This window comes from Artibeus jamaicensis, unplaced genomic scaffold, assembly GCF_021234435.1.
Source record: "Artibeus jamaicensis isolate MK-2021 breed Jamaican fruit bat unplaced genomic scaffold, CSHL_Jam_final contig_685, whole genome shotgun sequence".
NCBI classification, from domain to species: domain Eukaryota; kingdom Metazoa; phylum Chordata; class Mammalia; order Chiroptera; family Phyllostomidae; genus Artibeus; species Artibeus jamaicensis.
In genome coordinates, this window is record NW_026521924.1 from 26,021,003 (window position 1) to 26,048,258 (window position 27,256).

The 27,256-nt window shown below is 56.6% G+C and overlaps 1 protein-coding gene and 1 long non-coding RNA gene across 2 annotated transcripts in view; one reads left to right on the forward strand and one right to left on the reverse strand.

Moving 5' to 3' along the window:
* Positions 1-27,256, reverse strand: part of CDH22 (cadherin 22) — a 68,727-nt gene that overhangs the window by 16,824 nt on the left and 24,647 nt on the right. Inside the window, exons 4-7 of the mRNA XM_037164555.2 lie at positions 20,083-20,250; positions 16,117-16,310; positions 13,099-13,352; positions 4,646-4,782 (exon numbers count right to left, since the gene is read on the reverse strand). Coding sequence (XP_037020450.1) covers positions 4,646-4,782; positions 13,099-13,352; positions 16,117-16,310; positions 20,083-20,250 — 753 coding nt within the window. The remainder of the gene's footprint in view (positions 1-4,645; positions 4,783-13,098; positions 13,353-16,116; positions 16,311-20,082; positions 20,251-27,256) is intronic.
* Positions 16,167-17,615, forward strand: LOC128628302 (uncharacterized). Its single transcript, XR_008392655.1, has 3 exons — positions 16,167-16,206; positions 16,888-17,038; positions 17,563-17,615. It is a non-coding gene; the product is annotated as an uncharacterized LOC128628302 (long non-coding RNA).

Below are 27,256 nucleotides of genomic sequence, written 5' to 3' on the forward strand. Positions count from 1 at the left end.
CCATCTGTTCTCGGGCTCCAGGTTCACCTCCACGGACAGGAGTGAATGTCGAGGACCACAGATCTGCCTATGTCACTCCGCTCATAGACCTGCACTGGTCTCCAGGACACGGCCAGCTCCTCACAGGATGGCCAGCAGGCTTCTGCATGCTCCAGCCGTCCTCCAGCCCCAGCCTCTGGCCATACCCTGTCTGTCCGTCCTCAGAATGGGCAGTGGACGGCCCCGGCCTCCAGGCCTTTGCAACCAGGGACCCTTCTGTTGGGAGCCTCCAAACCCCCTTTCTGCTCAGAAAGGCTTCCTCAGCTTCAGAGACCCAGCGCAGACGGTCCCTGCTCTGGGAGAGCTTTCCTGCCTCTTCCCCTCTGGCTGCTCCTCCCAGGTGCCCGCTGCCCCCCTTACTTCCACTCACTGTTGGCTTGTCCATCCCTGCCCGCCTGTGGGCTCCCAAGGCCTGGGGCCCTGTTACCACCAGACTTCAGTGTCCAGCCCAGGCCGGGTGTGGGGACTGGGACCCTCAGAAAACACTGGTTGAAGGTAGACATGGGTGGGTGGTTGTCCCTGGCAGAAAAAGTACTTTGCACCCCTCACATGCACTGCAAGCCCTCACCCTCTCCCCGGTCCTTCCTCCAGCTCCCTCGGGCTCCCCTCTGCTGCCCTCCTAAGGAACGACCGGCTGGGAGTCAGGAAACCACCTCATTGGTGGATTCGGGCAAGTTGCTTCCCTTCCCTGGGCTCAGTCTCCCAGCTCTGAAATGGGGTGGGGGTGGGGAGGCTGGAGGGCATCATCTCCAATGTCCCCTCTCCCTTCGGACTCTTTCTCCTGCCACGCATTGTCCCTACTGTGTGTCAGGAACAGCGCCGGCACCTTATGTGTGTGATTTCCAACGCACAGGACTCGAGATGTTTTATATAAGGCGCTCGGCACGATGGAAAGCATTTAACGTGATGTCTGGTATATTGGAAGCTTCAAATAAATAGCAACTGCCATCAGCAATACTTATTATCCTTACCGCCATCCGGGGCGGCACCGTTCTACAGATGCCACGTGAGGGGCCGGACCAGCCCAGACTCAGAGAGCCGGAACCAGGCAGCTGCAACCGCAGCCCGTCCACCGGTGTCCTCTGTCCTGTCCGGGGGGCGAGCACATGATCCCGTTCACTCAGTAAACGCCTACACGTGCCTCCTGTGTGCCTGGCCCGGTGTGAACACCCTCATGGAAGGTGCAGTTTCCCAGGGAAGAGAGATTTACTGAATATCCCCCAAATACATACGGAAGTTATAAAATACGCTCTGCGGAATGAAGGGAAAATCAGGTGCAGGAAGAGGTGGCTCGGCCTGGAGTGACTCAGGTGGGGAAGCTTTTGGCTAATCCGGTTCAGGCTTGGCCTTTTGGGGCACGGATACCGCCCCCCCAGACCAGCCTGCCCACCCTGGAGGAGGGAGCGGAGGCGGCCCCTGGCACCCCTTACCCCAGTGCTATCCCCCCACCCCCGGTCTCCCTGAAGACTGTCCCTTACAACTGCCCTTTCTGCCGCAGGCTTCAGACACAAATTGTACTTTAAATTCAATATCGGTCATTAATATTTCATGATTACAAAACGTTAAAGATAATGTCAGGGAAGGAGCGTCTGGACGGGCTGGACGGAGTGGGGGGACAGCATACTAAGTGGTGTGGGAGCCATGAGACAATCCGCGGTGACAGGCGGCGCCCTGCCTCAGCACGGCAGTCTCCTCGGGGCCCCACGGGGCCTCCCCACTACGCAGTGGGCTGTCTCCCCTCCGGTTCTCGTCATGGTGTGTTTGCTACACCTGGAGCAAGAGCAGGCAGGGCTGTGGTGACCCCTTGGGCATCCCCCGCTCTGTAGGAGTCAAGGGGATGCTTCGGCCAAGGGTGCAGGAGGGAGGACCCACTGGCTTTGCACTTGGGGCTCGGGCTGACTGCGGGGAGGTTCGGAGGTGGAGGGCGGAGCCCTGGCCCTGCAGGGACTTGCTCTGTGAGCCCAGGGCCACTGCTGCTCCTCTGCAAATCTCTATTTCCTCATCTGCAGCACAGATACGGGTAATGATGTTGTCCTTGTCCCTCAGGGTATCTCTCCGGAGTCCCTCGGTGCGCATTCCCTGTGACACACCCGGCTCTGTGCCCGGCTCCGATAGGAGTGGAAGGGGCACCAGGGGACAGCGGGGCTCCGGAGTCGGACGGGCTGGGGGTGGACACTTGGACAACCGACTTCACCCCTCTGAGTCTCATCTTCCTCACCCCCACAATGGGGACAGCAGCAGAGCCGGCACGTCAGGGGGCGAGATTCGGCGAGCACATCACTGTGAAGTGCCTGGCATGGAGTCGGTGCTGAAGTCAAGTGCAGAGTCAAGACCAACACCAGGAACTGAGCACTTACTAAGTTCTAGGCTAAGTTCTTCCCAGGCATGTTCCTGTTACATGCAGAGCCCTCCCACCAGCACCGAGAAGTGGGAGCCATTCATTTTCTCATTGATTAACATCCCGGCGAGGGCTGGGCGGGGTCTGTGGGTGCAGCTTAGAGGTGGGGAGCGTCTCTAGCCCAGTGACTGGCTTTCCTCTTCCCCATGGGCACTTGTTGGGGACTGGTGGGTGGGACAGGGGTGGGGCTCGGAGCAGCGAGGACCAGGAAGAGGACGCCCGCACAGCAATGCTACGGTGGGAGCCGGGCAGACCCGGCCCAAATCCCAGCTTTGCCAGTGCACATCTGAGGGCAAGTCCCCTAACTCTCTGAATCTTGACTTTTCCCAATAGTAGAACGGGTGCTGATCTGCTACTAAATATGATTTCATAAAAGTACGTGCTAGAAAGCGACTAGCCCAGACTACGTATTAAGTAACCACTGCACAGTGTTTGTGGGGGAGAGGCCCCCACGTTCTTTACCCTGTGAAACGGCGGCATAGCAGACTTTGTATGCTGCTGTGGCTGCTTTCTGAAAGAGACCCACTGGGCAGAAGTGCAATGCTGAACCCAAGAAAGGATGCTTGCCACTCGAGCGACGGGCTGCTGGAGGGGACGACGGATCTGTGAGGGGGGAGAGGAGCCGTCCCTCCCTGCCTGCCCAGGGAGCAGGTTCAGGGAGGCAAGGACGGGGAGAGCTCTTCCCCGGTCCAGCCACTTCCTCTCCAACCACCTTTGTTATCTCCCTTTCATGCAGTGGCAGAGTGGATTCAAAGGCTTGGGAGCAGCAGGCACTGAGGTTTGAGGTGGCTTTGTATTTTCTTTTAAACTGAAGTTGAAAGAGACAAGGAACTTCAGCCCAGGGACTTCCTTGGCCCCAGCCCCGGGATGGGCTGGTGGGGACCGCAAAGTGGAAGAGCGAGGTGGGGCGGGGATGTGGAGGAGAAGGAAGGCTGGCGCGATGGCTCCCAGGGGCGGGAAAGGCTCGGGGCCTGGGTGGGCAGAAGGGAGTTTGCAAATCGCCCGCCTGAGGCTCAGAGGCGGAGTATTCCTACCTGCTGCTGTGCTAGCTCTGTGAGATTGGGGGCCACCAGGGTGTGGGGGCTTGGAGAGCAGGTTTGGCTGCCCTGCCGCGGCCGTTCCCCAGGAGGCCGGAGCTGCCCTCTCTCCTGCCCTGGTGCTCCGGGAGTCCCTATGCTCTCCTCTTCTCCCTCCACAGCCTTACTTATCTGCACCCCATGTCTCAGGCCTCGCCCTCTTACTTTCCCAGTTCACATTTCTCCCCAGCTACACCGAAATGTGTCTGTGGCACACACGTGTTCACACACACGCTCATCACTCTTCCGGAAACTCAGGCCAGGCACGTGGAGTCCTTCTGGACCCCTCTGCACGACATCATACCCTCAGCTGGTCCTGTCGGCTCCCTCCTCACCCGCCCCTCAAAGACCACCACTTCTCCCTCCACCCTGGCTGCTGCGCTGAGCCAGGCCACGCCCCACCCTCCCAGCACCACCGTTAGGCTATGGGCTGAGCCCCTGCTCAGTATCCTGTCAGGCATCCCCCCTCCTCCACTCAACCCCCACCCTAGCAGGCGACTCCCATTTGGAGTAAAGGCCCAAGACCCTACATGGCTGACCGTGCTGCCCCTCTCTACACACTGGCCTCCTGCTGCTCCTCCAACAGGCAAACTGTGGCCTCTGAGCCTTTGCACTGGCTGTTCCCTCTGCCTGGACACTCTTCCCTCAGAAGCGGGTGTGACTTCCTCAGTTCACTGAGGTGTCTGTTGGAATGTTTCCTTCTCAGAGAGGCCTTCTTCTAACAGAAACACCCTCTTCCTCCTCTCCCTCTTCCTCTCTACCCTCTTTCCCTGCTCTCTTCTTGCCCCTGACGTGAAGCATGCCCTTTCTCTCCATTTGTTGAGGGGCTAGCTTTCCCCACGGGAAGAGAGAACCTTTTCTGTCCTGCTCAGGGCTGTATCCCCAGCCTCTAAAACAGGGCTTGGCAATGCAAGCAGGCATAAGTAAACCAAAGTGTTTAATAACTTCAACAACAAAATAAAACAGGGTTTGGTATGCAGTGGGTGCTCAATAAATGCTGAGGGAAGAAAACAAGCCTCAAGACTGGCCCTGCTCTTTTAATCTGGGGTCCTTCCCAGATCTCTATTCTCACCCACTGGCCTTAGCCTCCCACCCACCCTGCCATCTTTGCCCTGCCCCTCCCCCAGCTTACCTGCCTCCATGGCCAGCACCGTGATGTTGTGCCAGCCGGCAGTCTCGCGGTCCAATCCCTTGCCTGTCACGATGGCACCCGTGTCAGCATCGATATCAAAGATCTGGTCCAAATCTGAGTCTCGGTCAATGGCGTACCTGAAGGAGGCAGGGTGGGGCTGATTGAAGGTGCCCTGGTACCGGCTGGAACCCGCGCCCATGTCTCCCAACCCCACCCCACCCTAGCCCCATGAAAGGGACCACTCGCCTGGGAGACACAAGGAGCAGAGACCCTGTGCAGCAGAGGAGGCGTGGAAAGGGGCCTGGGTTTGCCTCTCAGCTGCATGGGCAGCCTCACCCTTTCTGGGCAATGGAGCTAATAATTTGCACCCTGCTGGCGTTGTGAGGGCAGAGTGGCTGACACGGAGTTAGCACTCTCTGGATGGTCAATTCTTATCTCTCTGTAAGCGGTGACCCTGTCACTGGGACTGAGAAGGGGGTGGGGCTGTTACTGGGCAGGGGGAAGAGACAGTGCAAAGGCGGCCAGTGAGAATTATTCAGGAAATGAAAAATGGTGCAAAAAAAAAGGTTAGAATTGGGACGTGAGGGAGAGTTAGGCACCAGTGCAGGCAGGGCACAGGATGCAGGGTTTTGATGTGTGGCAGGGGGGTGTGGGGGGGTGGAGGGGTATGGTGCAAAAGGAATTTTGAGCAGAAGGAAGGGGGTGGGCTCTGGTGTCCTGAGGCTCTCTCCAGCTGCCTGGGTGTGGAGGTCCCAGACCAGGGACACCGGCTGAGTGATGCTATTTCTAGGGGGTCTGGGGGAGTGGCCGCCAGCCCCCCACAACCCCGCCTCCCAACCTGCACTGTATGCAGGAACTAATCTTCAGCTTTTCAGCTGCCCTGTGAAAAAGCCCTTTGTTCCGCCTTCTTCCCTGGCCTTTGTGCGGTGGCTCCGGGCCTGAAAGGCCCGTGTCCAACACATGTCTCCGACAGCGGCCCAGAGAGGCCCCAGCAGCACTGGCCACGGCTTCCTGCACTGATAACGCAGGCAGGGGTGCCGCTAGACTGCGTGGCCTACAAAGGCCCCGAATGCCAAGCAAGTGCTCTTTGTGCAGTGGCACAAAGCAGCTGGGTGGCGGGGCTCAGTCTGAGGCACTGGCCCCTCCTCCAGGCAGGAGCAAAGCCACTCCTTCCCTATCTCCCAGAGTGGGAAACTGAGGCTCAGGGAGGCAAGGACACCAGAAGCACCCCTGCTGGGACCCAAAGCCCTGACGTGACCCTTCAGCAGAGCCTTGGCTGCATTACCAAACCTCCATGGGCCTCAGTTTCCCCATCTGTTGAATAGGGATAATGACATCCCGTGGGACTGCACAGGTCTGAGAAGTCCACGGCTACTTCTGCTACCTGTGTGACCTTGGATAAGTCACTGGACCTCCTCAGCCTCATCTGGAAGAGGGGGCGGCTCATACTCACCTCCCACTGGTGTGGGTTGGAGGGGACCCGTGGATCTGGAAAAAGGTAACAGCCCTTACTCCTTCCACGTTTACTGTGGCAGTGAAGGTGGAGGCTTGTGGCCAATTGCCAAGGGCTGTGCATATGGCCACAGCGGGTGGCACAGCCAGTCTCTGAGTCCCAGGTCCTGTCCCTCAGCGGCTAAGTCCACATCCTTCCCCCACTGCCCCCAACGACCAGCCTGGATGACACTGTGTGGGAAGGTTCCGGCCACGGTGATAATTCCTGCCACTGGTAAGCACTTGACAGTGTCAAGCTGGCTCTCCCTCCTGTCGTTCCTTTTTGCCTAACCAGTCACGGAGCGCCTTCTCCGTGCTGAGCTGCGCTGGGCTGGGCCCCTGGGGACGAAGGAGCATGCAAGACTCATGAGGTCGCTGCCTAGCGCCCCGTGAGGCTGGAATGATCTCCCCTCTTTGCAGACGGAGACACCGAGGCTCAGACAGGAAGCCGGCCGGGCTGAGGACGGGCAGGTGTGGCTGTGCAGGCTGTGTCCTGCTCAAAGGTGCCAGGCTGAGGGGGGGAGTCCAGCCGGTGCCCTGTTCGCCCAGTCACATGTCCTCACCCAGGACTATCTTCTTAAAGGGGGCCTGCTTCTTATTCACTAGCCCAGGGCCTAGTGATGACCCTGTCCAAGGTTGCACAGGGACTGTCACAGAATTGGAACTTGTGCCCAAATCTGGGGACTCTGTACCCAGAGTTCTTCCTAGCTTGTTGACCCATCCAAAGCTGCAGTGCACGGAACTGCCTCAGGAGGTCCCCTGCCCCCAGCTGGCCGGGGCAGATGCTCGAGTCCCGCACAGGCAGACAGGGACTCTGAGTGCCAGCTCAGCCGGAAGGAACTGTGGAGCCCTCCTCCTGATTTTTGGGCAGGAGAGCAGAGTCCAGGAGAGGCCTGGGGCACGGCCTGGCCTGGGGCTCCAACGGTGGGGTCAGGGCCGGCTGTGAGGACGCCAAGTGCCTCCTTCTCTCTCGCTTCTCCCCTGCCCCTGCCGCTCAGACTCTTTCCTCTCCCTCCTCCGCCCAGCTTTCTCTTTTGTTCCCTCCCAGAGGGGAAGGGGGTGGGGGCTGGAATCTAAGTGGAGGCAGCTGTTCCCAAGGCCAAGGGGGAGGGGCTGCCATTAACCAGCTAAAGACTGAGGCCTGCAGGTCAGTGTGGCTGGCTGAGCCCAGGTGGTGGTGTTCCAGCTCAGGGAGCCAGCAAGGAGGGGGTGGCGGAGGTGGGCTTGGCATGTTGCAAGGAGTGTGGCCTGGCAAATACGGAGGCGGGCGGGGGGGGGCTGCCTGTGTGCTTCACGTGTAGATGCATGAGTTGTGTGTCTGGGCTGCATTGTGGGTGGAAAGAGAGTGTGTGTGTGTGTGTGTGTGTGTGTGTGTGTGTGTGTGTGTGTGGTATGTGATACTGCGGTACAGTGAGAAGAACAAAGGCTTAAGAGGCAGCTGCTCAGCCCTGAGTCTGGCTCCAGGTCCAGGGTGACCCGGGTAAGTTACTGCCATCTTTTGAGTCTAATTTGCAGCAGAACGAAGATGATAATCCTACCTTGCCAGTTGTTGGGAGGATTAAATGCCCAGCTGGGGGATGAGGTACCTCGCCGAGTTCCAGGAAAATCACTCCATGAGTGAGAACTACTGTTACTCTAATTATTATTCAGAAATGTCTGGCAAAGGGTGTCCAGAAGTCCCTCCAACCAGCGGGTGGTCGCATGCCTGGGGGTGGCAGGCGCCACTACAGACGTGGGAGTATTGCCAGGTGGCCTGAGAAGGACAGGAGGCACAGCAGGGGCTAGAAGTTTCTACTCAAATCTCCTTCGTTCAGCCAGGCCTGGAGGGCAGGAAGGGAACCAGAGCAGTGAGAGAGTGTGGTGTGTGTCAGTGTGTGTGTGTGTGTGTGTGTGCACGCGTGCAAAGGAGGCTGGGAGTAGCGGCCAGAGGAGCGAATCTGGTGCCCATCTGCCTGGGTTTGAAACCTAGTTGTGTGACCTTGGGTAGGTCATTGAACTTCTCTTTTCTTCAGTTTCCGCCTCTTAAAAATGGAGATGATGATGATGGTGATGGTGATGATGCTGACACCAGCTTCACAGGGTGGTCGTGAGGTTACCAGGTGAAACACGACCAGTAAAACACGTAACAGCACTGAGCACCTGGCACATGACATACAAACCAGCTCTTTTATTTGCCAAGCAAGACTGTGCCAGGCCACTGTCACGCTTTTATGTGCTTAGGCTCCTCCACTCCTTCCAGGTCCTGTCATCACCCCCATTTTACAGATGAAGAAACTGAGGCTCACAGAAGCCAGGTGCCTAACATTGGGGCAAAAGGGCTGCTTAGGGGCAGAGCCGAGTTCCCAGGCCCCGTCCGTCCAGAGCCCCAGGTCTTAGAGCGCCCTCCTGAGGGCCCGCCAGGTGCCCTACCAGCTCCCACATGGCACACACCAAACGCTGCCAGAGCCCAGGTGAGGGCGGGGCACGTGGGGAGGACACTGCTTCCCAGCTTGGGTGCGCACACAGGCGGGGCTACCACAGACACACGTGCATAGGCGGTGCACACGGATGTAACAATCACGGAAGTCTGCAGCCCTCCCCGTGCTCCTGTGTGTGGGCTCACGGATGTGTACACGCAGCAGGCAGAACAATGCAGACCCCACCCGAGCTACTAGTGGAGGGGGCTCTTTAGATATGAAAGGGCTGCCCCCATCAAACTACTTCTTTCTGCTCACTCCGCCCCATCTGCAATGCTTTTCCCTTCCCCCCATCCCCTTAAAGCGCACACGCAAAGCCCAGACTCGATGCCTAAAAATCTGTATGTGGTTACACTGGTTGCAGAATGAAAGGGAGAGATGGTCATGTCCAAACACAATCCTCGCTCCAGCCCTGGCAGTGTCAGTGAGCACAGACAGTAGACGGTTAATCTCTCCTTTTTTTTTTTTTTTAATGAATGAGGCAGGTACTATCATAATCCCATTTTAGAGATGGGAAAACTGAGGCTTGGGGCGGGTGCACTGGTTTTCCCACAATTCTGTAACTGAACTGGGATTTGAACCCAGGTCTTCTCTGATTCCCAAGCCCACGGACGTTCTGCTGTACCCACTATGGAGTGCGGGGAGCCCATTTGGTCTTCTCTCCCTCTGGGCCAGCGTGTGCTTCCCTGTTCTCAATGTTAAAGGAGACTCATGTGGCTTGGCTGCCCGTTCCAGAGATGGGCCCACCAGCCCCTCGCCATCACCTCAACCCTTCTGTTTCCGTGGGGCTGCCTGAGGGAAGCCCATGTTCACTTGTCTCCCTGGTTCAAGAATACTCGCCCCTCCTTGGAGCTCCTTGGTCCTCAAGCCCCTGCCTTGGCCCAAGCCCACTCAGGTCCGTCACGAGATTTGCTCACAGGGCAGTTCACGTCTGACTCATTGAGCTTCGTGCACAGGGGAGGGCACAGCCCAAGCTGGGGCACTGCGCTGACCACAAAGAGTCATAGGCAGGGGCAGATGGCAGGGGGGCTGGACCCAAGAAGCGGGCCATCACGGGTCAAAGCCTGTTCCTTTCCCTTGCACGGCGAGTGACATTGGGCGAGTCACTTCTCCTCTCCCACCCTCAGTGTCTTCGTCTGTAAAGTGAGTGAAATAGCCCCTGAGGCACAAATGCAACACTGTGGCATCTTCCACTTTCCCCAGTGCAGAGACTCGGAAAAATCACTCTGTACCTCTGCATCCATTTCCCAGGCGCCCCCCAGGCCAGGCAAAACCTCCCAGGACACCGCTTTATGGCTTTGGTTCCAGGAACACGCCAAGCCCCTTCCTGCCTCAGGACCCTTGCCCCTGCCCTTCCCCACAGTTTTGCACGGCCGGCTCGCTCTCCATCACTATGATCTCAGCTCACTTGTCAACTCCCTGACCACTCGACCCAGAGTAGCCCCCTGCGGCCTCAGTCCTTATGCTACCACCCTGTTTATGTTCATTATAGCTCTGACGAATAGTGACTCCGCTTAACCACTCACTGACCGTCTCTCCTTTAGGAGTCCACATGGGCAGGGACAAGGTCTTGTCACCACCGTTCCTGCAGTTCCTGGATCAGTGCAGGACATGACTAGCTTTGCAGGAGTTGGCCAAGTCCCTGACCTTTAGAACCAGGGAGCTGGGAGAGGAGCCAGGCCCCTGGGTGGCCCGCTGGCCTGTGAGGAGCCCTCTCTGTGCCCCCCAGCCTCTGACTGGCGCCCCTTATCATGTCTGTCTCTACGGGGACGGGACACTCCTCTCCAGCTCTGCCCTTGGCTGAGTCATCTCAGCAGCGTCCCCAGGCCTGGCTCAGGGCCTGGCGAGGAGGAGAGGAGCTGGGTAAATGTTTGTGGTGTTAAATTGGACCCGTCTTGGGCTCCTCCCGCCTCCACATCTGAGGAGCCCCAGGGAAGGGCCAGCGAAGAGAGATGAAAGAAGGTTTCAAAGTTGGCCCGTTCAGTGCAGATAAAAGCAGGAGGGGCGGGAGGGAGAGGCAGGGCGGCCGAGAGGGTACTGAGACTGATACTGGAGAGGAGGCGAGCAGGTGGACAGAGTGCTGACTGGAGAGGCAGGGAGTGAGCTCCTGCTCCTGACTCTTAACTCACCCTGAGAGCCCAGGAAGCCGCCTCCCCTCTCGGGCCTTGGGTTCCTGGCACACAGGGGGGATGATGCCCACTCCACCCCCTCACCCCCCGGAGCTCTGGGGCCCAGCCAGAGACTGAGGCGGAGGTGGAAAGACTGTACCAACGGCCTGGGGTGGGGGCGGGAAGGGTGGTGGAGGCGTTCAAAGGCAGGCCAGTGTGGGCAGTGAGAAAGGCGCAGCCAGCTCAGGGGCAGATCCCGTGCTCCCCAGCCTGCCCTGAGGCCTGTCGAACTTCCCCTTTGCTGCTCCTGCTCCTGCACCGCAGCTATCCCAGCCCACTCTTCCCCAGGCACACCTACCACTCCTCTGCATCCACACGTCTGCACAAGCTGTCCCTTGGCTGGAAATGCTCCTCCCTTCCACACCCAGGCACTCAGCTCAGCTCAATTCCTGCCCCCTGAGGGCACCCCCAGTCTGGGAGCCCCTGGGCAGCGGAGCAGGGCGGCCTCTGTGTGACCTCACCTAGGGCCGCCATACAAGGTTGCACGGGCTGTGAACTGCATATTTCCACCGATCGCTAGTCACACAGATGATGATGGAATGTCACCCCTCTGGAACTGTGTGATGCAGAGACCCTCAAACTAACTTCCCTTCCCACTGTCCCCAGTGCTCAGGGAGAAAGCTGCAGGCTACGGAGACTCCTTCCCATCCACCCAATAGTAGCCGTTCCCCCCGCCCTCGACCTCCTCCTCCGGAGCAGCTTCTCCTGTGACCCTTCTCCTTTTCTATTCCATCTGACCTTCTAACTGAAGCCACAGTGGGGGACGGTCTCCCCAAACCCTCCAGACACCAGCAATGCTGCAGCGTGCCCCCCCCCCCCCCCCCCCCCCCTTCTCGGGCCCTGCTCTGCCTCTCTCTACCCGAGCCTGTTATTACGTTGCCAGGCAGGTCCCTATGCCTCTCAGTTACTGTCGTCCTCGTTTTTCCAGCTTCCCCTCTCTCAGATCTCTTCCTCTCAGTGCTGGCCTCGCCACATCTCTGCGCGTGCCTCTGTCTGTCTCATCGCTTTTCTCAGCCTTTCTGTTTTTACATCTCATGGGCTCACCGCGTACCTTAGTGAGCATCCCCTGAGGGTCAGGCATCGGCAAGACCCGGAGGATACAGCGGTGGACACACAGACATAAATCCTTACCCGCATGGGGCTTATCTTTTTGTGGCCGAGGCAAACAAAGGACTTGGAAAACGGGTAGTGAGTTAGATCGTGAGCGAGGCTAGTGAGGACCAAGGAAAATGAGGGAGGGGGATGTGCAGGTTGGGGGGGGTTGCAGTTTTCAAAAGGGTGGCCAGGGAAGGCCTCCCTCTGGAGCAAAGACCTGGAGGAAGTGCGAGAACTAGCCATGGCCAGATTCAGGGGAGGAGAACCTTCTGGGCAGAGACATCAGCAGTTGCAAAGGCCCTGAGGCAGCGGAGAGCTGGGTGTATTTGTGGAGCTGTGAGGAGGCCCCTGTGGCTGAGCAGGGGAAGCAGAGCAAGGAGGGTAGTGGGCAGGGGTGGGGTGAGGGTCCGAGAGGTTTAGCGGGGCCACATCACACGGGGCCTGGGGGTCATTCCTAGGGCTTGCTCTTTTATTCTGAGCCTGAGAGGTGACTTCGGAAGGCTCTGGGCAGAGGAGGGCCATGCTCTGAGGTACATTTGGGCATTTTCAATCTGGCTCCTGGGCAGGTTCTAGATTACAGGGGTGCGGGGTGAGGGCAGAAGCGGGGAGCCCAGCGGCTGGCAGTGATAATGCTGGGTCTGGCCCAGGGGGTGCCGGGGAGGGGGTGAGGGGCAGTCAGATTCTGGATCTATTTTTAAAGTGGAGATGACAGTTTGCTGATGGCTTGGAGGGAGGTGTGAAAGACTGGATTCGCCAACATTTTTGATGGAACAACTGGAAGAATGGGGTGGGTTGTTTTGTTTTCGTTTGTTTTGCGGAGTGACTAGGAGCTCAGTTCTGAACACGATTTTGAGGCATTCAGTGGCGATCCAGGGACGCTGCTGGGAGGGGCAGGTGGGACAAGACAGGGGAACCCGGGAGTCACGGGCACATGAAGGATGGGCCGAGAGCGCAGGAAAGCGCAGTGGGCAGAAAGGGGGACCCAGCCCAAGCCCTGTTCGCTCTGCGGTGTTTGTCATGCCAGGCTCTCTCTCCTTGTCCTGAGTCCCTTGTCTCTCTGTGACTGGTCTCACATCTGCTTCCTTTGTCTCAGAACTCCAGCTGTGTCCATCTCTCACTCTCCCCTCCCCCCAATACCAACTTCTTGCCTCCCGGCCCGGCCCCCCTCCCCCTCTCCCCCGTCTGTGCGCGGGTGGTGGCGGGAGAGCAGGCAGCAGGCGTCGGCCCCAGGCGGGGGTCTCACCGGACGGGCCGGTTGGCGGCGTCGGGGTCCCGCGCAGTCACCACGCCGACCAGGGAGCCCACCTGCGCGTCCTCCTGCACCTCCAGGAGGCCGGAGGGCGGCTGGAACTCGGGGGGCTCATCCACATCGGTCACCGCCACGCGCACGATCGCCTGGTCGCGGAACGTGCCCAGGTCAGCGAAGCGGGGGTCCACGAACTTGTTCAGGGCCTCCAGGACCACGGTGTGTACGGGCTGCGACTCGAAGTCCAGGCGCTGCGGGAGGAAGCCACGGCCGGTGAGTGGGCCAGGGACTGCTAGGACCCCCAACTGATCCCGAGGTTGGGAGGTGGACCCAGAAAGGGCGGGGCTGGCCCAAGGTCACGTGGAGACTCAGAACCCTCTCTGGTTACAGGTGGGGAAGATGAGAGCTTGCCTAGGGCCACCCAGCTACTCAGGGCTAAAGGGTAGGGACATCCTGACTTCCCTACTCAGCACAGTATGTCGGGGCATTTCCCAAACTTATTATTTTACAAAGCACTTAGGATGTGCTGTTGCTTTAAATACATTAACTTATCTAATTTTACAACACCCCTACCTAAGAGGCTTGCATCAGCTCATTTTATATAGGAGGAAACTGAGGTCCAGAAGTCTGTAACTTGCCCAAGGTCACTTAGCAGGTGGTCCCTGGCAGAGGCCGGATTCAAACCCACCTGGCGGGGCTTCCAAGCCCTCCTGGCCCCTCGCCCACGAGAGGACAGGCCATGGTGCTGCTGCTGACCAGCAGTACTGTGGCGGGCAGTCCCTTTCCCCTCTCTGGGCCTCAGCTGGGAGGAGGAAATCCGGTATTCCCCGGTGCACGGGCAGCAGCAGCTAATGCGAATTGAGCCTCGTAAGTGGGGCTGCCTTAGAGCTTTCCTGGAGATCTGGTTAAATCCACGCTGAGCCTTGCTTCCCATCAGGGAGAAGCTAATGGGTGACCCTCTGACAGATGAGCTCCCTGGCCCCGGGGTTGGCTCTGGCCTTCTAAAGACAATGGCTTAGAGCAGCGATTTTCAACCGGCGCGCTGCAAGAATTTTTTAAAACATACAATACCTGACTATTGAGTCAGGGGCACTGACCTCTTTTCCCTTCCATTGTCGAGTGAAAAAAAAAATGACAACAGCCAACATAACAACAGGGGTCCGGTGTGAATGAATCAAAATTATACCTATATTTTTGTCAGCTCGGCAAAAAATATAATGTATTTTTTGATGTGCCGCAGAATTTTTGTAATTAGTTTCCGTGTGCCACAAGATGGAAAGGGTTGAGAATCGCCGCCTTACAGCAGAGAGACATCGCCACGGTGGGGCTGTGGGCACCCCAGGTGCGGGGTGGAGGAGCTCCCTGAGTAGCAGGGTGACCTTTCCTGTGTGCAGGGACTCTCCCTCCCTCTCAGAACCTCCCACCCCTACCTTTTCCAGCAGCAAAAACTGCACCTCCTCCCCTCCAGTCCCGTTGCCGGGGAAATCTGGATGAAAGGAGGCAGGCCTTGGCCCGGCCAGGGAGTGAGCCATGGGCTCTGGAGCCAGGTCATCCATCAGACAGGGCTCCGCTCCCTGAGCCAGGGCTGGCTCCACAGAGACAAGTTAGGCGCCAGTGCTGGAGCCTGTGGGGGGGCAGGCCGGGGTGGGGGAGGAAGAGGGGGAGAGGGGCCTCCGTCCCCAGAAGTCCCAAGGCTGGGGATGGAGCCTGATTCTACTGCTCTGTGATGCTGTGCCTCTCTGGGCCTCCAGTTAGCCATCTGTGAAGTGGGCTCATCTTACAGTGAGGATACTCACCGTACAGGGAGATCAGAAGACCGAAAACCACCTAATGCCTGAAAGGGCGGATTCTGGAGCCTGACTGCCTCGGCCCACGACCCTACTCTGTTCTGCAAGATGCCTGACCTGGACGCCAATCATTGAACTTCTTGGGGCCTATGAAATGGACAGCGATAGCACCTCAGGGAGGGATGGAATGAGTTAATGCAGGGAAAGCCGCTGAAGGGCACCTGGCACATTGTAAACACTTTATTATAAGTATCAGTTATCGTATTATTGTCCTCTGGGAAGTAGCTGAAGAAACTGGCAGTTGTCTCCATCCTCACACCCTCAAGGCCAGGCAGGTAGAGAGAGCGGGCCTCATGTACTTACTGAGTGAACGAAGCGTTGTCATGGGCAGATGCTTCTGGGGTCCCCAGGGCAGAGCCCAGGCTGATAGGAACAGAATTAGCGAGACAGGTTCTGGCTAAAGGGGAGGAGGAAGAGCTGGACAGTGGCAGGGAGTGAGCGTCCTGTCCCTGAAGGTATACAAAGGTCTACAATCCTCCAAGGGCCAGTGCAGGGGACTTAGACCTCCCATGGCACAGTCTCAGAGGCCACACCGCCCCGAGTCACCCAACCCATGACCAGGTGCTGGAAAGTGGATTTCGCCTCTTTATTTGAACTCCCTCTTCATCTAGAAATAACTGAGTTTGCACATTTGGCTTCTGGTTTCTGGACAAGCCAGTGGGTGAAGGCTGTTAGACTCAGGAAATGGAGAGCTTAGAGTCATGAGATCTGAGTTCAAATCCCGGCTCTAACCCTTGTAGGTGTGACTGTGACCTTGGGTGAGCCCCTTTCCCTCTCAGAGCCTGTCTTGCACTTGTGAAGATGAGCATCGTGATGTCTCCGTTAGAGGGAAGGGCAAGAGTGAGAGGGAGCGAAGCGGGGAGAGGTCCTTGCGGACCTGGAGTGGTAGCACATTGTAGTGATTAAAAGCATTGCTTCAAATCTGGGTCGAGTCCTGGCTCTGACACCTAGCTGTGCCACTTGGACACGTCACTTGACCTCACTGTGCCTCATCTTCTCATTTGTAAAACGGGAGGGAAAACACCAGCATTTTCCCAGGTTGGTCCTGGGTGTCTGGAAAGAGTGGGGTAGAGTGGAGTGGAGTGGGTTGGGAGTACCTGGCTGTCCCAGGTTCCCTGACTCCGCCCCCCAGGGCCTACTTCCCCCACCCTTCCTGGGGCTGCCTCACCTTCTGCAACAGGAGGATGGCCTCCTGAGTGTCGCTGTCCGTGGTAACCTTGAACACATGGCCGCCGGTGCCGCTCTCCTCCTTGAGGTGGTAAGTCATGTCTGTGTTCTCGCCCACATCTGAGTCCTCGGCCTTCACACGTCCCACGGCGGTGCCGATGGGGGCCGACTCCTGAATGCTGAACTGGTACATCTCTGTAGGGGATGTGGCTGTGAGCAGGGATGGGGCCAGCCCATGTCCCAGCTTCCACCAGCTCTAGGGGGGAGGGGAGCGGGGCCAGAGGGGCTCCAGGGAGGTGAGTGTCTGCAAGGGGCTCGCAGCTTAGCCAGGAAGGTGCTGGGAGAGGTGTATCCTCTGCAGAAACTGAGAGACAGTGCAAAGAGGAGGGTCCTGGAGCTGCCCCTGGGCTTATTCACTGATTAGTTTGGGAACATGTCTGCAATTCTTTGGGCCTTGGCTTCCCCGTCTGCCCACTGAGGGTGAGAGAGGAGAACCGTGGTCAAAGCTAAAGTTCTGGAGTCAGTCCTGGCTGTGTAATCCTGAGCCTTGACTCCCTCATCTGTATGTAGAATGGGAATAATAATAGTGTCTTCCTAACCGCACTGTTATCCTGATTAACTTACATGACAACGCCCGGAAAATGCTGAGTGCAGTGCCTGGCACATGGTAGCTACTCCATAAAGTGGAACAACTTGTATTTTAATGGTGGGGCTTTAGGTTGATTTTTCTGTCTGACGCTGATTCCTTCATTTCTACTTATTTTTTGAGCAGCTTTAATGTCCCAGATGCAGTTTCAGGCCCTGGTTACAGCAACAAGCAAAACAGACCACCAAAGTCCTGGTTCTCACAGTCCTTTCCTCTTAATGGAAGGAGAGAGGCCCTAGACAATTGCAGCAGGAAAATAGCTGCATGTCGGACACTGGTGGGTACTTCGGAGAACAGTGAAGCAGCAGATAGGGATGGGGTTGCTGAGGAAGGTGTGTTGATCTAGAAAGGCCCCTAATGAACAAAATAGACCAACAAGCAAAACAGAACCAGAGACGTGGAAACAGGGAACAGACTGACGGCTGCCAGAGGAAAGAGCGAGGGGGGGGGGAAGATGGTGGGAATAAGGGGGAGGGACTCGTCAAAGAACATGGATGAATGACCCATGGACATAGGCAACAGGGTGGGGATTGACTGTGGGAGCAGGGGGTAGACTAGGTGGAGGAGGGCAAAGGGGGGAAAATTGGGACAACCGTAATGGAATAAACAAGAATTAAAAAAAAAAAGAAATATAAGAAAAAAAGGCCTTTCTGAGAAGATGACATTTTTGCAAAAGACTGAGTCAAGTAGATATTTGGAAAAGAGCCTTCCAGACAGAGGAAACAGCAGGTGCAAAGGCCCTGAGGTGGGTGTGATGCCTGGCATGTTTGCACACTGGCAAGATGACCATTGTGGCTACAGGGGCGAAGCAGATGGAAAACCAGAAGGAATGAGGTCAGATGGAATGAGATGGCACCCTGCCCTCCTCCCAGAGCTGAGGTTGAGGAGAAGGTGATTTGCAGATGAACCAGGGGCTGTGGAGGTGGGGGTGATCCCTTAGACTCCCCGCACAGGTCTGCTACCCCTTGTGTGGGTGGGGCGCCTCTGATTCATTCTCACACAGTCTCACACAGCTGGGGGAGGGGGTTCTCTCTCTGAAACACAAACTGACCATGCCCCTGCCCTTTTGTAACCCCCTGCCTAGCTTCCCACTGCCCCTGGAATGGAGTTGTCTAAGCCCCTTGGCCGGCCCTACAAGGAGCTTGCTGCCTGGCTCCTTGCTGACAGCTGCAGCCTCGTCCCTCCTCAGCGCCCAACTGCCCCACCCCAACTGCGGCTTCAGTGGGGCTGAAGTCCCTGTGATTCCTTAAAAATGACTTGCTCTGCCTCACTGCAGGCATCCCCCCTCTGTGTTCTCCTCGCTGCCTTTGCCTCCTCGTTCCCACTCTCCCTTTAGTCTCACAGAATGTGTCCTCTTCCAGGGGACCTTCCCGGACCTCCAGGCTGCGCTCCTGTGTGCCCAGGGCCCCTGGATTACCCAGTGTGTGGGTTACTGCAGTTCCCTGTTACCTTTTACTCTCCGTTTCCATCCATCCATCCTCATTCATTCTCTCTCTCTCTCTCCTGGAAGGCAGGGACCCCATCTCTTATTCATCAGGCATTCTCAGTGCCTGGCAGAACACCAGATGTCACAGAAACGAAACATGCAAGGGACCAGTGGGCGAGTGAATGAAAAGCAGTATACGCTCACCTGATTAACACAAATGAAAGAACCTGACAATACCAAGTGCTAGCGAGCATGTGGTACAGCGGACACGTGCATGTCTTTACGGGGGAGACAGTCCGGCTTCATTTAGTGAAGCTGAAGATATCTCGTGATCCAGCTGTTCTGCTCCACTGTATATGCACTGAGAAATGTGTGCAAAGCGGCACTGGGAGATGTGTGACAATGTTCCCAAGTGGTATCCTACATAAAAGCCGCAAGCGGGTAGCATCCCAAATGCCCGTCAACAGTGGAATAGTGAAACCATGGACTATTATACAGCAATGAAAATGAATGAGTTGTAGCTACAAGCAGCAGCGTAGGGTTTCACATACAAAATTGAGAGGCAAAAAAGCAAGACAAATACTTCATATGGTACGAATCCCCTTAAATAAGGTTAAAAACAGGTGAAATGAAACTCTAATTTTGGGTGATGCAGACACAGGTGCGTGGACCCTGAGGAAAAGTGAGGGGTGAAGACTGCAAGAGCGGGTTCTGGTTGATTCTGGGGGAGGAGTGGGGGGAGGTTATGACCAGGAGAGGGCATGTGGGCCACTTCTGGGGTCCCAATTGGTGGTTGAAGGAGGGCTTGCTTTACACTGATCTTCTACACCTGTCTGTGTGCTATATATTACAATAAAGAAATGCTAAAAATAAATAAAGAACGAACGAATAAGAGCTTGCCTGGGGCCCTCGTCTGCCCCATCCCTCCCAGCTCAGAGCCGACACACAGCCTGGCACAGCTGGGCAGAAGACTGGGCGCTCCCTCCCCTTTACCTGGTGCTTTGAAGCTTCCCCAGTCTGTGGGGGTGGAGGAGGGGGCGGAGGGCTGACTTCCCCAAGCCAGGCTCCTTGGAGCCAGCTCTGCCCACCCGGCTCCTTGTCTGGGCTGAGGCGCTAGGCTGCAGTGACGCTGCGCTCTCAGCTAAGGGATTGGATTCCCTTATCTCCAGGGGGTCAGTCCCCTGTGGCAGGGCCTAATGTGAGAGCAGCAGACCTTGAGTAATGACTCGCCCGATAGGAATCAGCCCCGGCTCCCCACAGCATTTAGTCTCTGCCAGCCTTGGCGGCTGCTCCCCTGCGTCCCCTGCACAGCTCTCAGTCTGAGCGTGGGACAGAGGGGCTGGCGGGGCCCATGGGGAGGTGGGGACTGGGCCTGGTAACCCCCATCCACTGCTGTGCCGGGAGAGGCAGAGAGTAGAAAGACCTCATAATTCAGAAGCACAGAATCCCGCCCTCCAGGCTCGGAGGAGGGAACAACCTGCGGCTCCAGACCTCAGCTTCGCCAGGCGCAGTGATGGCTGGGGAATGGCCGCAGCCTCCTTCCGACATATCCCTATGTCTGCACCCCTCAAGCTTTGCAAGCTTGAGCCAGTGGCAGATCACTGGGGTGTGTGCAAGGGCCGTGAGGGGCTGGGTGGGTGGACAGATAGTGACTCACTGTCGGCAGGAAGCAAGGTGACGGATGGGAAGGTAGCCATGTTACCTGGATGTATGGGAAATCAGACAATTTTGGTACCTTCTCTGCAAGATGCATGATTGGAAGGGATCTGGGGTACGTGGCTGGCTTGGGTGGGTAGACAGATGTCCCTCTTTCAGTGGGGTCAGTGGGCGGCTTGGATGGGCTCACGGACAGACACGCAGGTGCTGTTTTCTCCTTCTGGGAAGGCCTTACTCACTCTGCGGGAAGCGGGGCGGGTTGTCGTTGACATCGGTGACCACGATGGTGACGGTAGTGGAGCCCGAGAGGCCACCCAGCTGGCCCGCCATGTCTGTGGCCTGGATCACCACTTCGTAGCGCTCCTGGCTCTCTCGGTCAAGATCAGGCACAGCTGTCCGGATCACACCTGTGGGGGAGGGGCGGTGAGGCCCAGGATGCCAGCTGCCCACGGACATGAGACCCCTGCACAGGCAGAGGCTGGGTCATTCAAGTTCAGGGGGGCAGTGCAGGCGACACAGTCAGGGCCTCAGTACCAGTGTGGGGCGCTCAGCAGCCACCGCTCACACCCGTGTGCCTACAGACATGCTCACAGGCTCACACAGGTAAGTCACACACTCAGTACTCCACACACTCACACACAATACCCCATCACACACACACACACACACACAACCACCAGATTCACACACACTTTCAAACACATACTCACACATGATAAATACAGATACAGTAGCACACCCCTACTTTTAAACACACACTTTCAAAAACACACTCACATATACACACTCACACATACACACTCACACATACACATACACACACACAACACAAAAGCAACAGAATAGACTATTTGGTTTACTAAAAAGAGGTGTAGGGACTGGAACCTGCCCCCGGGTGACCCGCCCCACTTTTGAGGCCTCGGTTTCCCCAGGTGAGAGCGAACCCTGATACTCCCTGCGGGAGCCTGGCCCCGTCTGCCCCATCACCCTCTGTCGGTGGCACTCAGCCCCGAGCCTGGCTCAGAGCAGCGGCTTGGCGAGTGTTGAACAAAGTGAGCGGGACTCACCCCCACGCGCAGGTACACTTGTTGCGGAGTCACACTCAGCTACACACACACACTAGGCATGTCTCACACACTTGCGTGCCACACACACAAGCACACATATGTGCTCACGTACACTCATGCACACTAACACACACCCCTGCGGGATTACATCATCCTGGCCCAGCCCCTGGCCCCCAGCCTGGCCACAGATTCTCTGTCCGGGCACCAGCTAAAGGCGGAACAGACAATCCTTCAAGCCGTTGATGGATGTGGAGGTGGAGGGGCCGCAGGAACGGGGCGACTGCAAGACGAATCCTGCCGAGGGGAAGGCTGTGTTTCTCGTGTCTCTGCCAGGGGGAGACAAAGGTGGAGCGGGGAGTTGATGAGGCATTCAGAGCCTCCCCCCATGACTCACTCCAACCTGCCGAGCACCAGGTGGTGACAGGTGGTACCCAGGGCCTGAGCACCAGGTGGAGTCACGCACCAGCAGCCCCGCGATGCGCCCCATAAAACCCAATCTCTGAGTCCTGCTGTCCCCGAGCAGCCTCCAGACTCCAATAAGGGCCATGGGGTGGGGGAAGAGGCGGCAGTGTGCTCGTTTGTGTGTGTCGCTGCGGGAGCCGGGTGGGGGGTGTCTAGGGGGTAGCCGTGCTTGTGTGGGGCCACATGGAGAAATGGCCTGTGTCCTCTTCCTAGCAAGGGCCACACAGATCAGTGAGCGGCCTCCAAGATTTCTCAGCAGGCCCCCTGCGGACCCCTCCACTGCCGGAACTGGTCTCCCCAAGGAGAGGGGAGTCTTGGTAGCCGATGACCTTGGGATCAATCCCACATCTGCCATTTTGGGGCCTTGTGACTTGAGCCTCTTGACCGCTCTGAAACTCGGTTTCCTTGTCTGTAAAATGGGACGACCACAGTACTTCCCCAAGGAGCAGGATTCCTCCGCCTCAGCGCTCTGGGCGTTTTGGCAGCATGATTCTGCCTACTAGGCGCCCGCAGCAGCACCCCACCCACCACCCCCAGGTCCAGAAACGCCTTCCGACATTGTCTAATGGCCTGGGGACAAAATCAGCCCTGGTGCCGAGTTTCATGTCATGAGCCCCGCATGTGACAACGACAGTCGCCGACACCGATGTGCCTGTACTGTCTCTGTACCTGCCATTGGACTAGGCACCTAAGTGAACCGGCTCATTCAATCCTCTTACCACCCCCACCCGTGACAAAGGTGCTGTGATCATCCCCACTTTACGGATGGGAACACGAAGGCACAGAAAGGCTGAGTACCCGCCCAAATCTCACATGTAGGAAGCACCTCGCCAGGATCCAAGCAGGCACCGCAGGGCCCGAGTCGCACGGAGCTGCTCGCATGCTGTGAGGAAGAGGAGTCCCCACCTATCCTGCCTGTGTCCCCTGCCCCACCCACCACCTGCTACAAGGGCAGAGCCTGGGCCTCTGACAGAAGGATGCCATTTGTGTGGTCCTGTCTCAGCCTCCGGAATATTCTCCTTGCTCTTCTCGGTCCTAATCAGGCAAAGCACCATTTCAGCCCTGCAGCAGGTCCCGTGTGACCTACCCTCCACTCCCTGTGCCTCAACACTGTGACTGTGAGGGGCGCCCTTCTGGGGGCGGGGCAGGCCCAGGTCTGTTCGCTGCTGAGTCTTTGCAGCTGGTCTGTTAGCGGCTGCAGCGCTGGACAGCGGGGACTCTCCTGGGAAGGTGGACCTGGCGTGTCCCCTGCCTTGGTGCGGGGGCGGGGGAGGCATGGAAGGAGGGAAAAGAGCGGAAGGGACAAAAGAGGAGAAGATAAAAGATGAAGGTGAGAGAGGGAAGGAGAGAGAGGAGAAAAGGGAAACTGGGGAAGAGACAGATGGAAACCTAGTGAGGGGAGGGAAAGAGACAAGAGAGAGACATGCACGTGAGGACCGAGGAAGGGAAAGGGGCGGTGAGGGACCTGGAGGGAGGGAGACCTGGGGAGGCAGAGAGAAGGGATGACGGGGGCAGGAAAGCGGGAGAGAAATCTACGCCCAGGAGGAGACAGAAAGAGAGACAGATCAGTGGAGACACGGAGGGGCCTGGAAAGACAAACAGAAACAGAGAAACGGACATTCTCACAGACAGCGAAGAGGCAGAGGGACAGGGAGGGGGCAAAAAAGGGGGGCAGGGAGGAAAGGAGAGGGCAGACAGACAGAATGACAGGGGAGTGGCCGCCAGCCAGACACAGGGGCCCTGAGTGAACCAGGTGGGAAGGCAGGGAGCGCAGCTGACTCGCCGACCACGTGCCGTGTGCCGAGCTTTGTGTGCGTCACTTTATGTCGGGGACCCCACCGAATGCAGAGGTTGACGGTGGGATCTGGGGCCTCCGTGCAGCCCCAGCTCTGCGTGGGGCTCGGAGCAGGGGCTGGCTGACGTCCACCCGGGTGGGTGTGGAACCATGGGCAAGAGCCCTGCCCTTCCAGCCCTTCCAGGGCTGGCCCTGCCACTTCCAGCTCCAGAGAGACTGGGGACAGTAAACTCTTCTCTTTTGGAAACTGGTGCTAAAGCCTTGAGTGTATGATCAGGTGCCATGTCTGGGTGACTGGGAGGCGGGTCCCCAGAGGCCATGGTGCATCTGGGCCCTGCCTCAGGGTTACACTTGGTGGTAGGTTGCTATGGTAACAGCTCCCAAGGAACCACATCTTCCGGAATCCACGCCATGGGTCATCTCCTCCCACACTGACACTGGCCTGGGCCATGCTACTTGCTTTGGCCAATGGGACCTCAGCAAGTGTGACAAAGGCGAGGCTTGTTAGGCCCTTGTGTGCTGGGGACCTGCCTCTCAGAACCCTGAGACCATCACACTGTGAAGAAGCCCATGATAAGAGGCTATGGAGGGACAGGGCCAGCCATGCCTGCTGTCCTAGCTGACTTGCCAGCTGACTGCCACCATGCGCTAACTCCAGAAAGCCCACAAAATTATGACAAATGAGAAATTATTGCTGTGTGAAGCCACCCACTTGGGCTTTGTTAGCCAGCAGTAGATAGCTGAGAGAGATGGAGTTCCTGGGCCTGCTCTTCTCCTGGGCACGCTTGTGAGCAGGCAGGTCAGCGGCTGGAAGGCCCGAGGTGGCCTGATGCACATGTCTGGCAGTTGACCCTGGCTGTCACGGGGCCTTCTCTCATCCCCCAGCAGGCTGAGCTGGCTTCCTTATACGTCAGTCTCAGAACCGTGTTCCAGGAGAGAGCGTGAAAGCGTCAAGGTCTCTGAAGGCCTGATCTGAGAATTTCTAGAGCAACACTTCTGCTTCCTTCTATTGGTCAGAGCAGGCACAAGGCTGGCCTGGATTTACGGGGTGGGAGAAATGGCAGTTACTTTACTCTGAGGCCAGTTTGGGGGTGAGCGGAGTCAGTGGCATATGTTTCTACCTGCTCCCCCCTCTGCCCCCTGATGCCAGGAGAAGCGTTCTGGAGGCTGGTGCACTTCTGGGCCCTGGGATAGAATTCTCAAATCAGCCTATGAAATTGTTCTTGAAACCTTCTGGCTCTGCAAATTCATTCACTTACTTATTAGTACCTTAATGAGGGCCTACTAGGTGCAGGGGCTACAGAATCAAATCTGAGGCAGTGCAAAAAGGGGGGACTTTGAAGTCGGATAGATGTCATTCAAGACTTCTTCCCTCCTTTTACATGCTCTCTGACCTTGGGGCAAGTTCTGGAGTCCTCCTGAGCCTCAGTTTCCTATTCTGTAAAATGGGGATACCCAGCTGGTAGGGCTGTTAGGAGGGTAAAATGAGACGAAGCTTCCGGGAGCAGGTCTCATATTTTGGGGATGGCTCGCTGACTTGCCCTCCTCAACTCCTGGGCTGGGTGCCCAAAAGTAAGTACCATAGGCAGAGATCCACATTGGCCTTGTTCATTATCTTATCTATAGGGCCTGGCACATAGTAGCTGTTCAATAAGCATTTTTGAGCACCTGACTTACTCCCACAGCCTCTCTGTCCCTCCTCGCATTTAGAAGATGCTCAGCAAAGGTCAGTGTCATTCTCTCCCAGGGAAACGGGCATCTCTGGGCCAGGTGGGAATTTTCAGTGGATGTCTTGAGGTCTCTGCGTGAGTCTTTTTATTTTTGCTGGGGTGGCAGTGGGTGGGGCTGCGGGTAATCAGGACCTGGCCTCGGCGGCCCCCTGCTGCTTTCCCCTCACCCATCACCCTCTGCTCCAGCCGTTGTCCTCATCACCTCTGCTGTCCCCTCCAAGTGCTGCGCAAGGGGCCCTGGAGTCCAAGTGATGCCTCATTAGCCCACAAATGCCATCCCTGTCGCCCCTGTGGGGGGCTTGCTGGCAGGCCTGGCCTTTAAAACACGCACGTTAATTCCTTCTCTGGCACTGGGCCTCGCAGCCCCCTCCCCCCCCATTCCTCACACCTTCCTCTCAGGCCCTGTCCGGCTCAGCTCCCTGCTATCTGCACAGCGAGAACAGACTGTACCTCGCAGTAGCTGCTAAATATAGCCCCACATCAACGGAATATTTCTGGCTGGGGAAATGGAGCCGGGGCTGGGAAAGGCACCAGCGGCTCCTGCAGTGGGGCTCAAGGCACGAGGCGGGGAAGTGTGGTCCTTCCTAGGAAATGCCCACAAAGGCCCTTTCAGACTAAGAGAACGGAGGGACCCTAGAACAAGGACCCGACTGACACTTTTGCCTGCCTTGCATGGTGCTCACTCTCTGGCTTCTTGGGAGCTAACTCTTTCTGCCCTTCCAGGCTCCTTGGCTCCCCACCTGCCCCTCCCACCAGACCCTCTGCAGTGGGGGTTACTCTTCCTGGGAACCTGGCTGTCCTCCTCACTTTCTCGGAGCCTGATTCTTTATCTGCCCAGCCCTACCAACTCCCAGACTCGGTCCTGGGCCCTCTCTTATTACAATGTTTTGTCTGCAGAGCTGGGCACATAGTAGCTGCTCAAGAAAGAGTTGCTGAATGAATGAATGAGCTCTTCCATTGCATTCTCACAACAGTCTCGTGAGATGGGTATAATTATTCTTTTCGCTCACCTGGCGAAACCAAAGTTTACAGAGCCTCACCCTATCTCAGAGCTTCAAGCCCATATTTCAGACAGACTGCTAGATGTTCTAGATGTTTCTTCACATTCCTCCTTCTGTTTCTGCAGATGGTGTCCCTTCCCATCCCAGGCCCCAAAATTAGGGGCCCCTGGGTTCTTCCCTCAATCCGGTCCCTTGTATTCATCTAGGCCCCCAAGGTTTGCCCTTCTCAGGATCTTGCTCTCAGCCCTCAGACGCCCTCTTCAGCACCCCAACTAACCCTCACACCCAGTTCTACATTATCTCTGTTCCCCCTGCAACTAGATGAAGCAGCTTAAAGAGACTGGGTGGATGCCAAGGGGTGCAGGCTTTGGGTTTTGTCCCTCGGGACTCTCTACTGAGCACCCCAGATGCCTGGGTCTCCCTGAATTCAACCCCTGCCTCTGAGCCATGCAATACAGCAGCAGCCTGAGGGATTTTGTTAAAACGAAAACCTGAGCATGTCACTTCCCTGCTTCAAAGTCATCAATGAACCCAATGTGCCAGCGGGGAGGAGGGGCACCCAGCTTTCTGGTGTGTGGCTCTCAGGAGAGCAAGCTGGTACACACTGGCCTTATCTATCTAGATCTCAAGTAAAGGCACGTGGTCTTCGGTCCAGCCTCTCCACTTCCTGAAAATAGTCTTGCAGAAATACTCCCACATGCACACCACATGATATATGTGCGAGGTTATTCACTGTAGCATTGTTCGTTGTAGCAAAAGATTGGAAAGAGCGTAAGTGTCCATCAGCAGGGGACTGGTGAAACAAATTTTTGTGTATCCACCACAGCTGTTGAATAAAAGAATGGAAAAGCTCTGTTTGTACTGATGTGAAATAATCTTCAAGATGTATTGGTAAGCAAAAAAGGCAAGCAGTGTGTATGGTGTGTTATAGCTACCATTTGGGTAGAAAAAAACAAATCCATATACTTCTTTTCTTGTACATGCATAGAAGGACTCTGGAAAGATACATGAGAGAATTACACTGGTTGCCTTGGAGACATGGACTGGGTGAGTGGGGGGCTGGAAGGGGTAAAGAATTTCCACTAAATACCTGTTTGGACTTTTGGAATTTTGAACCTTGAAATACATGTTCTATTTTAAAAAAATAAGTTAGTTTTCAGATGAGCGAGTCCAAGATCTTGTAGGCTATATATACCGAGAGGCTATCTTTGGGGCTGCAATTACCGGGGGTGGAGGTAGGAAGAATTTTCTTTCTTTCTTTCTCTTTTGAATGTTTCTTTAATGTTTGAATGTTCTCTAAAATGCATTAGTTTGGCAATGATGAAAAAATTAAAATATTGTATGTAAGAAAATACAAT